The sequence below is a fragment of the Vicia villosa genome, linkage group LG6 (genome assembly GCF_029867415.1).
Source record: "Vicia villosa cultivar HV-30 ecotype Madison, WI linkage group LG6, Vvil1.0, whole genome shotgun sequence".
Taxonomy (NCBI): domain Eukaryota; kingdom Viridiplantae; phylum Streptophyta; class Magnoliopsida; order Fabales; family Fabaceae; genus Vicia; species Vicia villosa.
The window spans coordinates 128,840,978-128,852,949 of record NC_081185.1 but is presented as its reverse complement, the minus strand read 5'-3'; the positions used below and the strand labels follow the sequence as shown (position 1 = coordinate 128,852,949).

Genomic DNA, 11,972 nt, shown 5'->3' with positions numbered 1-11,972 from the left:
CACGATGTTGAAAGATGATGCTTTATCTAGGGTTTGCAGTTGAAAAGAGGAGAGCTTGAGTGAAAACGAAATGGTTAATCTGTGGGTGAGTATTTGTTTAAGTGAGTTTACCCTTATCATATCCACGCTGGCGAATCAGAATAAAATAAAATCCACGTATGCGTTACACGTCACCCTCCGTTAGTGGAATCTAACGGGAGGGACTAATAATGGGGACGAAAAATATTACAGGGATCAAAGTTCGAAGAAAAATTTTGTAGGGACTAAAACTGAAAAGTGCCATATTTACAGGGACTAAAAACTTATTTAACCCTTGAAAAAAATTATTTTTCTTTATAATTGTGACTTTCAAAATTCAAAGTAGTAATGCTTATTATCTTGTCAAAATTACATTTAATATTTATTATGGAGAGAGAAAAAAATAAATTGAAATAATAAATAGTTAAAAATATTATAGATAAAATGAAAGTTATTATCCCTCCGGTCTCATTTATAAAAAAAAATTCTCTTTTTAAATACATTGAATAAATAATGTATCTAGACACATATTATCCAAATACATTATTTATTCAATTTATCTAAAAATAGAATCTTTTCTTATAAATGAGACCGGAGGACGAGTTAGTAATTATTAAGAAGGGTGCTATGCTTACACCCAAAAGTTAACACCCAGGGGTTACACCGTAAAAAATACTGCCCTGATTTCATTTATTTGTTTGAGTCAGTACAATGAAAAAATAGTGATTAAATATTTTAAAAAACAAAAGAGTAGTATTATACGGTGTAGGTGTCCCAATCAGTGTACCAATAACATTTCTCAATTATTAATTCTTTGATACGTGTAGAAAGTAAAAAAAAAAAAAAATTATAAAGTAACGGAAGAATATAACCTATGATTGAAAAATCAGCCAAACTACAACGATGAAGGGTTCATTTCACTTGAGATTGCGACTGCAACTGCATGCAATGATGTATGTAACAACTTGAGCGTAGCAGCTCCAAACTTTGCTCATTTCCTTTCCATGTGCTATTGTTTTTCATTCATTCAATCGCTATCTATAATAAATTGCTCGTGTTTTTCAATTTTCCTTCCGTGAACGTGAATTGAACGTTCTTCCTGCATTATTGTATTCTGAATATTCAATTTTAATTCTTTAATTCACCCTTTTTAGGTTAATCACAACATGAATGAACCTCAACAAAAGCAATTTAGAATGTGAAAACACACACCACAAGATTCCTTTTTATTATATTATTATTATTATTATTTATATCTTATTGCCATAACGTGAATATGTATTACTCTATTGACAAATTTGTTTTCTTCTGCCATATTCTTAGTACATTCCATTTTGAAGTGCTTAGGTGTTATTTTGGATTAAGACTCTGCTTTTGTTGTAGATTTCAGTTCATTTGATGCAATGGGAGTGTTTGAGAGTTTCACCCTTTCAGATTGGTGTCATAGTAATCAGCATTGTTTGGAATTAGCCAAAAAGCATATGAGCAGTAGGAGGGAGGCAGCTTCTTTCACCTTAGGTTTAGTAAGTGTTATTGTTTGGGTTGTTGCTGAGATTCCTCAAATCATCACAAACTACAAAGCCAAATCAACTGATGGTCTATCTGCCACTTTCTTGATCACATGGATTATTGGGTATGTTAGTATGTTACCTTTTTATTAAGATATTCTCAGGGCTGATTGCGCTTTTCTTATCTGATTCCGTTTAGAAAATTGTAAAGAATTGGATGGGATGCGTCTCATCCGATCTGCGGGTGCACTTCACATACACATGTCTATTCTAGCCTCCTAGAATCGTTCGTCTAGTATTTTCATTCACTATTTTGATACTGCTTATTTATGTATTGCAGGGATCTATTCAACCTATTTGGATGCATACTGGAACCTGCAACAGTGAGTGTCTCTCTCTAATGTCTTCTTGAATATTGAAGTAGTTTGCTTCTTAAGTTTTAAAGTTTTCTATTCTTCCAAACAAGTACCCCCTTTACAGTATTCATATTGGACTTTGTAACATATGCCGATACGTAATTGGTATTGACTTCTTTTATTTCTTTATGCAGCTTCCAACTCAGTTATATATGGCAGTGGTAAGGACTCTAGCTGAAGACTGATGGGTTATGTTACCTAGGAAATCGTTATTGTTATCTGAATTTCCATTTCTCAATTAGACTGCACGATGTTACATTTTTACTGATGTATTGATATGCAGCTGTATACCTTCGTAACTGTAGCACTTGGTTCACAATCCATTTACTATGGCTACATATACAAGAGACAGCTCAAGGTGCAAATTCGTATCCCTATGCTGAGATACATTCAGTAAACTCAAATTGTGTTATACAATATTTTCATCTGTATTCTATCATTGCATGAATAAGCAGGTTGAGACACCAACAAAAGTCAGTGATGCTGAACAGAGTCATGAATTTGATGATTTCAGTAGAGGAGCTGTTCTGAGTTCTCCTATTCCTCTTCCAGCACATCTTCCAAGCATATCTACTGGAAGAGAATTATTCTACCAGTAATAAACCTTTCTCTGTTAAGCTGTTCAAAACTTATTTATCTTCAATGTGTTTAAACAGAGAAAAAAGTTTAATAATCCACTTATTTCTTTGAAATTCTGTGTTGACATCACTTTAGTCTGAAATATAAGTGACATTATTAGTCCCTCAATAATAGAAATTGACATAAAAAACATCCTTTTGTGCACAAACTGTGAAATTAAGGACCAAATTACTTTCATTTCCTTATTGGGGCACTAAATTGATGTCAACTTCTTGTGATTGAGGGGCTGAGTTGATGCCATTTTTTATTTATTGACGGACTAAATTGATGTCACTTTCTTAAGATGATTAAAACAATGTCACTCTCTATCTTCTTGGAAGAGGAAGGTTAAGATGATAGAAAATTATTTCATCATGTCCTATCTTGAAGCAAATCTGACACTGCATGCGAGTCCTACCTCCATTTCTACCACCACTACCTCTAACGTTGCTGAATCTACCTCCACTAACACCACGAGATCCATCAAATTGCCGTGAGGACTCTTGACTTGTAATTTGTGACTGAGCTTCTTGAGAGGCAATCGAGTCAGAGTTAGGCAGTGGTACTGCACAATGGCGGGGTCTCCAATTGATTAAAGAATGTCTGCCATCTACTGAATGCGACCCAGGTACTGCGCAATGGCGGGGTCTCCTTTTTCGATAAACTCGAGTTCATAGCAAAGTTGGGGCGACTTTCACATAGATCCGCGTTCTTTGTAACTGATCTATGGCTGTTCATATTTCAAGTGCGTGGACGCATCTAACAACTCTAGGAAGAACTGAATCTGAGAGAGTAGTGAGCAGCCATGTGAAAAAGAGAGATGATTGTTCAGGTTCAGTGGAAGCCACGGAGATGGATCATACGCTCATGATACTATAATACAGAAAAAAAGATGATGAATGCATATTCATCTTTAGTTTGTTAGAAGTGAAAGAAGTGGAAAATTGTTATTGAATTGAACAGTAAAAGTGAAGATTAGTTACAATGAATAGCTAGCTTGCGTTTTATAGAATGCTTGAGTTGAACTGAGTGTAACTGACTCAGTGACAGCTCAGCACGAGGTGGTTATAACAGCCTTCTAGAGTTTTCTAACTAACTTCTTCCTATTGTAATTCTGTTTTGTTAATTGAATACAAAACAGTTACTGCTACTATAATCTAATAAGATGTCTCTCTTTCTCTGTCCAAGAATATTCTAGAATATGAATTCTTCATCCTCGCTACTTTTCAAATACTATTGGGCTTCTTGGTATGGATGACCTCTTTTGTGGTAATACAACGAGAATAAGCATAAAGCTACACAAGATATCTAGTTAGCCTTGCTTTCTCAATATTTCAGATAGTTCTTTGTATACTCATTTATGTTTTGAATTCATTAGGTCAGCAAGATCTCTGACCAAGACTCATACACCAACATCAGGATCCATCTTAGCCCAAAGAATGACTCCTAATTCTCCTTTTCTAGATTCTTTGAAAGAGAACTTGCTTGGTTCAGCCTTTGCCAGACAATCTGCCCCATCTTTGAAGATAAAGTCTACTCTATGTTTGGTAAACATCTAGTTCTACTACTACTTCATATATGATTAGGACATTGTTAGCATTTAAATCTAATTGCATCTAGGCTTTATTCAGGTGTCCACATTAAGTTTTTTTGGTGTTATCAATCTCTATAAATCAGTAGATAAAGGAATTAATCCCATGGTCTCAAACCCAAGACAGCAATTTGTGGTTTATGTCGGAAGAAAGCTTTTCCAGGTACAAGTCACAGCTCTGTTACATGTGTTGCAAAAATCGATCGTTGTACTTGAATATTCACCTACATGTTTATTATTTTGTTGACAAAACCATGTATTTTTTTTATTTCATTGGTACTTTTACGAAACATCTTTTAACCAAAACAAAGACCAACGACTTGATCTTTTGGAATTATAGGTTCATGACTGTTATATTTATGTTAAAACTTTCAATCATTTTAAAGCAAAAATAAAATGAGATATTCTTCGCGGTATTTGTCATGAATTCCTGCAGGTCAGTGGGGATCAGTTGTTGGAAAATGGTGCATCAGGAAACAGTAGCATTGGGACTTTCCTTGGTTGGGCAATGACATTTCTATATTTGAGTGGAAGGATGCCTCAAATTTGGTTAAATGTGAGTTATGTACTTACTTTCCTGTAGCCTAGTATGTGGTTACTTGATATAAGTCTATTCATTGTTGGATCACACACTTCAACTGGTTGTGTATACTAATGCATATCTCAACAATTTTGCAGATCAGAAGGGGACATGCTGAGGTTAGAAACTCTAAATATTAATGCTGCAATCCTTTATAAATTCTGTTTGTGTTTATCATTAGCAACTGTAAATCCCTTCAACAGATTCACCCTTATGAGAGTAGTAAAAGATATTTTATTTCTAGTTGCACGAAGCATTGTTCATGCTTAGTGAGAAAAGTTTGAAGTCTTTTATGATCTGTAGGGCCTGAATCCTTTGATGTTTCTCTTTGCTTTAATCGGGAATGCTACTTATGTTGCAAGGTAAGCTTCTGCTTCATAATTCATATTATCTTCTCTGTTTTAAGTATCGGCGCCAAAGTAACTTTTGTCAATTGAAAATACAGCAAAGGTGTGAAATTATCACTTGGATTTAATGAGCATGCACTTTATCTTTTTATGCAGCATACTTGTGAGCAGCTTGGATTGGTCAAATATCAGACCAAATCTACCATGGTTGGTAGATGCAGGAGGATGTGTCCTTCTTGATTTTTTTGTATCCTTTTAATTTTAGATATTTTTCTTATAAAATTATTCTTGCAAGAGAACAGTTGATTCTACATAGTTTAAGTTATATGTAGGATCAGCAAAGATAACCTTGGTTCAGATTATTCACTTTGAACCTCTTGGCTATGTCTCATAATGTTAAACTAACAAGAGGTCTAATACATGTCTACCTTAATATCTGTTTTAGATTTTAATGCAGTTTCTATATTTTCGCTGCCAAACCTCGCCGGGCCTGTAAATAAATATAAACAGCATACTGCTTCTTATTGAGGAGGAAACAAGGATATTCAGGTTCCGTACTCTCTCCTGTATGTATGTACATGTGTTTCTGTGACATGTTATGATGTGTTTATCAGTTTATTCATACCATGTATTGGAGGCTGCTAAGACTAATTGCTCATGAAACAGGATATACACATATTACTATTAATAATGTTGTCTTTCATGGTTAATTTTCATTTCAGTTGATCATAAATATTGGTGATTCTCTCCAATTTCAACCAGATCTGGATTATTTCATAAAGCTGACTTGATGTATGTTCATAGAAATCTTTCAACCTCTCCACCAAGTTGGCCTTCATATGTGAGCTTGAAGCTGTATTGGTGAATGATACCTGCTTAATTGTAAGATCATTGGCCTGGTGGCCAGAAAAACAAGAGGAAGTGGTTACGTTCATTTGAATCGGCAATTTTGTATGAGGCTGATGCTGCCATTTTGCATTCCTTTTCAACTTCCTAGCTACGTTCATATTATTGATGCCATTTATAAAGACATTAGTTATTATTCTTCAACTTTTAATCCACACTTGTGTTTTGTTGGTCTAACTCAATTGATAACCAATGTAATTGCTTGTATTTATGTAGTTTGGTCTTAAATTTAAATGTTTTTTTTACTTGCTCAAGAAGACTCTTCCCAGCATGTAATCCTAAAAGATTTATACAGCAAGTAGTTTTCGAATTTAAAAATAAAATTTGGTATTTACTTGTATTCATAGGCTATAAGATGTTCTGAGGTAGCATTAAGCCTGGGAAGCTTTACCCTTGGGGTTTCAGTGGCACCATTAGACCCTTGAAGGCATAACACAATATACACCGATGCATCACGACCGAGTTCTAGATCATATACACGCTTCCCTGCAGCGTATTCTCCCATAAGTTGGTAGGATCTTTCTGATTGATCCATTGCAACACAAATATCATCGCTACCTGCTCAAATCCGAGTTAAAACAAGTGATATCAAGATTCACATTTCACTTTTGCTACAGATTTAGATACAACTAGCAAATATCATACATGCTATATTACATTTCAAGGTTCGAATTACTCACATGCAGCTAACTCTATCTGTGTCTTGTAGATAAATTCCAAAACTTCTGAGATATCTTTCTCAAACATAAGAAACGGTCCATTAGAGAATTCCATCTTTCGCAGTTTACATAGTCCCTCTCCCAGCTCCATCATAGCTCCTTTGTGATTCTAAATTCATCACATCAATATAATCCAAATAAAATCATCTACTGAACAAATGGAAACTAATAAAAAGACGCGAATAATATTCAAAACCTGATTGAATAGATGATGAAACCCAACAGCACATTGCAATATTCCATGAATTAATGTTCTTGAGGGATCTTCAGCATTGTGCCAAAGGGATTCAAGGTAGTCATGACATTTGTAGTACTCTCCACCATTAAAGAGAGTCACTGCTTCATCAAAGTTGTGCTCATCTTCATCTTCATCTTCCTCTTCTTTAGTGAAATACCTGTATGAAACAACAAAATGCTTGGAGTTGCTGGTTCTGAGGTTTAGGTGCTGCTTTGAAAGAGTCAGTGGATTGAAAGAAGGTGAAGTAAAAGTGATGGGGTTGAATTGAAGAAAACGAAGGTAGGGATGAAGGAACTTGGGTGAAGTATGATAGATAGTTTTGTGGAAATAAGAAAAAGAAGAAGATGGAAGAAGAGCCATAGATGATGAATGGTGAGAAAAGCTTAAGTTTTTTCTCTTTTAGTCATATTTTCATTCACTTTTTTTTTTTATGTGGTGGGAGTGGAAGTTTGTGACAAACAACAAAAAGAAAGACTTTCTTGCACACTTAAAATTTATGTATGGCTCCAAAACAAACAGAAAATATTTATGATACTTTGCTTTTTCTTTTGAGAAAATTTTAATATTTAACATTTATTTTTGGGTCTTATGATTAAAATTTCAAAGATGAATAAATGAGATCTTGCGAATTTGAATTCGCACCGTTGCAGTTTGATATCTCTTCAAAACTATTAATTGTGTTGGATTAACGAGACGATTTAAGTCAATCTACTATTAAGTTATTAAAAAAGAAGTCCACCATTCTATCCAAATTACTTTTTCTGTTCCAACAATTTATAAAGCAAAAAGGACTAAATTGTCTTATCAAAATTCAACAATTTTATTCAATTTCCAAATAAATCAAAATGCAACACATGTCCCTCAATCTTTCACATTTCAAATTATCATTTTTCTTTTCTCTCTCTCTCTCTCTAATATTTTCACTTTCATTTTAATTTTCTCTCTCTCAATTTTCTCTTTTCTTTTTTATTTTTTAAACATAAATAAACTAATAAATTGAATTAACATAATTATTAAAAATATTATTTTCAAATGTCAAAATTATTCATAATTATTTAAAAAATATTTTCAAATGTCAAAATATCTACTTTTTTCACTATCAGAAAAATAACTATTTTATTTTAGTTAATATTATATTTATTTAAAACACAAAATTCTTATTTTTAAATATCAATATTTCTATTTTTTCACTAAAAAATATCCAAAAAAAAGCATATTTTATATACTTAGTGAAAAGTCTTATTTTTTGTTTGTGTCAAACCAAAATAATTTTATTTCATTTAAAAAGGTAAGTTATATTTTAAATTCATCAAATTAACATTTGGATTAGAATATTTAAATTGACATTATTTTTTTAATATAAAAATATATATATTTTTATTGTTTTTGACACCATTGTTATCAATGAGTGTCTAATTTTAGAAATATTTTATATCTTTCTTAATTACATACACAAATCAGAAAAATGAGTGTTATAGAATCTAAAGAGAGAGTGAGACTTTGCATTGTTCTAACTGAATTTACAATTCTATTATCAATTGATGATTTTTTAGTAACATGAGGTAGCACCTTGTTACTTATAGAGGTAATGAGGTGATTTTCTATAGTAGGTTACAATCATGGAATTGACAAGTGTCAGTTATATAGATATTTACTTACTAACTGCATTAATACCCCTCACAAACTCATGGGGATGCCACAACCCTTAGATTGTGCTTCAATGAGAGAAAAGCAGTGGAAGCTAGAGGTTTCATTAATACATCAGCCCAGTGGTCAGTGTCAAGAATATGTAAAACTTGCACTTGTTTAGCGAGAACCTTTTCTCTAACAAAGAAAAGGTCAATATCTAAGTGTTTGGTTTTGGTATGAGTCGACAAGGGTGGATGGATATGAGAGATTTCCATATCAAGAAATTGATGTAGATGGTGATCTCATAGAAGAAGTGATGATGATGGTTGAATTAAAACCAATTAATTTGGATTAAACCATGAATGATTTGAATTGGTTGGCAGCCGTGAAAAAAGAACTCATGGCAATCAAGAAGAATAAGACCCAAGAGCTTGTCGAAAGAGATAGCAAGAAGCTAATTGATGTGAAGTGGATATACAAGTTAAAACGAAGGCTAAATATTGAAATTTCCAAGCATAAGGCAAGACTAATGGCGAAAGGTTTTATGCAAAAACCCCGTATTGATTTCAATGAAGTGTACACATCGGTTGTAAGGTTGGAGACAATCAAGATTGTTGTGTCAACTGTTGCACACAAAGGATGGAAGATACATTAATTAGATGTAAATTCAGTATTTCTGACTGGACCATTAGAAGAATAGGCATATGTCACTCAACAACCCAGATTCTAAATCAAACGGCAAAAGCAGAAGGTGTACATGTTGAGAAAGGCTCTATATGGCTTGAAACAAGCCTCAAGGGCTTGGTATAAGAGAATAGATAACTTCCTAATCGAAGCAGATTTCACAATGTGTGTCTCTAAACTTGGATAGTATATGTCCATAATGCAGATAAGGTCAGTCAAATAAGTTTATGCTTATATGTGGATGATTTGTTGATCACTAGGGCAGATGAAGTAGAGATATGAAGAGTCATCTTGAAGCTAATGCAGGAATTTGAAATGTTCGACCTAGGGAAGTTGTCATATTTCTTAGGAATGGAGTTCAAAGACACATGTGAATGAGTGTTGTTGCACGAGAAGAAGTATGCTCAAGATATCTTGAAAAATTTCAAGATAAGAAACTATAATGCAGATGCCACGCCATTAGAAACTTGAACAAAGGATACAAATGACAAGTTCGTAAGTGCATTAATGTATAAACATATCATTGGATCCTTGAGGTATCTTTACAATACCAGGTCGAATAGTTGTCAAAATGTCGAATTGTTGAGCAGATTCATGGAGAAACTTCAAGAATGTCATCTCAGAGCAGTCAAGAGAGTGTTGAGATACATCAAAGGTACGATTGATCATGGTGTGTTGATCCCGGAGCAGAAGAATACCATTACAAATGGAGAAATACATGGTTACACTAATTCATATTTCTGTGGAGATCAGGACGAGAAGAAGAGTAATGCAAGCTTAATATTCATGATAGGAGGCGCTCCGATCTCTTTGAGGTTGAGGCAGAAAATCATTGTCACTTTGTCATCATTTGAAGCTAAGTATGTGGTTGCATCATATGCAACATATCAAGCACTATGGATAGAGATATTGTTAGAAGGGCTCAAGATTATGGAACCTAAGAAAATGAAGATGTTGGTAGATAATAAGTTAGCTATCGACCTAGCCATTCATCCTATGTGTCATGGTCGATGTTGACACATAAAGAGGAGATATCATTTTCTTAGGGATTAAACACTACTACAAAACATGCATGCAACAACGCCATGCTCATCACGGTTCAGTCCTACACCGTGGTGACATCTATAAACTAACGCGCTACAAATTTTTTTTATTAAGAACTATTAGAATATAACAATGGTTAAAGATCCAACCGTAGTGATACAATCAAGGTTTCATAGTTTTGAACATCAGCGCACTCAAATATGTTATTCCTTTAACGTTAAGGCGCACCATTTCTTTTTTATTTATTCTTAAATAAAAAACTTAAAGGGTTATGACTACGGTTGGTACGTTCCACCGTTTTGATTTTTTTAATTTTTTACTTAAAAATTTTATTGGTAAATTAAACTCTGGTGCTTCTTTATGAAATTTCATATGCAATTAATATATCATAACGGTTTTAGGTATTGAACGTGGTGGTATCTAATTAAGATTTTAGACTTCTGGGTAGCTAGTCTCTTCAGTATTTATTTTTCCACTGAAAAAAAGAAACTAGAGGAAATAACTCTAACGTTCAATAATGTGAAACAATACATGATTTCAACCCTATCAACATCATTCACCCTAGTTTGTATCTTCACTATCCATTCTTCACTGTGTATTTGTCATTTCGTTAGCATCGTCGAGGAGGTTGACAAGACTGTCATGATCATCGATGTTGAGAAGAAAAATACACCAACACCGTTGTCACCGTTGAGAAGGAAAACAACAACAACATCATTACTGGAAGGAAGGAAGACAACACCAACACCGACACCAACAAAGTATTTTCATCATTTATTTAGTCATCACGTTTAAGGTATGTAAAATATTGTATCCATGAATCTACAGTAAACTTCATTTTCCATTGTTGCTGTTATTGTTTATGTTGTGGTTGTTCTTTATGTTTTTATTTATGTTCTTGTTGTTAATGTTCTTGTTGTTTTTCAACATAGATGTCAACCTTGTCGAGTTCTTCAAATACTAGCGAAGAAACTAAAACAAATAATACTTGTGAAAATGAAACTCAAACATAGGATACTCAATCTAAAATATCACAAAGAGGTGTTGTAACACCCCAAATCTACCCTGCAATTAATAGGAAAATCAGAATGCAAAATCTTGAAAACAACATCATGACTCGAGGCGCCGCATTTATCAACTTAAACAAATCTCAAGCAAGCTCATATATAATATACATAACACATATAACAGAGGAAATCATAATCGCTAGTCATTCAAAATCCAAACAACGTTATAACATCGCAATGGAATTCAATAACAACATAATCCAAATCATAACATCTTTGCCAACATGGCCACATTATCCAACATGTTTCAAAATAAAGAGAACAACAACAAAATCCAGCAAGATATAACGACATAATCAAAACAAGCAAACATCCCCCGAGTGCTACGTATCAGAGCATAAACATACCGACTCGAGCTATAAGGTAAACAACTACTCCACGTCGTTATCTGCACGTTACTAAGAAAGGATAACATTCAAACAGAATGGGGTGAGACATCAAACAGTATAAAGGAACGTATGATAATATTCAAAGAAAGGAAAGGATCATACATAGTTCACCACTTCTCATCACAAAGCATCTTACCACAATTTTCATCACAAAACAACTTCTAACACGACAACAATGTTATTAATCAATTATGACAATATATTCAAATTCACAATTA

At 33.5% G+C, this 11,972-nt stretch overlaps 2 protein-coding genes across 3 annotated transcripts; one reads left to right on the top strand and one right to left on the bottom strand.

The window, feature by feature from the left end:
• Positions 1 to 875: 875 nt before the first annotated feature.
• On the top strand, positions 876 to 6,026 carry LOC131609968 (probable vacuolar amino acid transporter YPQ2). Of its 2 annotated transcripts, XR_009286381.1 has the most exons (14): positions 876 to 971; positions 1,402 to 1,651; positions 1,867 to 1,909; positions 2,077 to 2,103; positions 2,226 to 2,300; positions 2,398 to 2,537; positions 3,939 to 4,107; positions 4,192 to 4,314; positions 4,588 to 4,707; positions 4,830 to 4,850; positions 5,035 to 5,093; positions 5,235 to 5,325; positions 5,524 to 5,627; positions 5,801 to 6,026. XR_009286381.1 is itself a non-coding variant. In XM_058881813.1 (13 exons), the coding sequence occupies exons 2-13, from the start codon at positions 1,422 to 1,424 to the stop codon at positions 5,572 to 5,574; spliced, it is 1,149 nt and encodes a 382-aa protein (XP_058737796.1). In that variant the 5' UTR covers positions 876 to 971; positions 1,402 to 1,421; the 3' UTR covers positions 5,575 to 6,026. The 2 variants fall into 2 exon arrangements, 1 of the variants encoding a protein (XP_058737796.1); XM_058881813.1 differs by having other exon boundaries at positions 5,524 to 6,026.
• A 140-nt stretch (positions 6,027 to 6,166) lies between these two features.
• On the bottom strand, positions 6,167 to 7,395 carry LOC131609969 (uncharacterized). Its single transcript, XM_058881814.1, has 3 exons — positions 6,900 to 7,395; positions 6,665 to 6,812; positions 6,167 to 6,542 (listed from the first exon to the last, which is right to left on the bottom strand). The coding sequence occupies exons 1-3, from the start codon at positions 7,299 to 7,301 to the stop codon at positions 6,316 to 6,318; spliced, it is 777 nt and encodes a 258-aa protein (XP_058737797.1). The 5' UTR covers positions 7,302 to 7,395; the 3' UTR covers positions 6,167 to 6,315.
• Between the last annotated feature and the right edge of the window lie 4,577 nt (positions 7,396 to 11,972).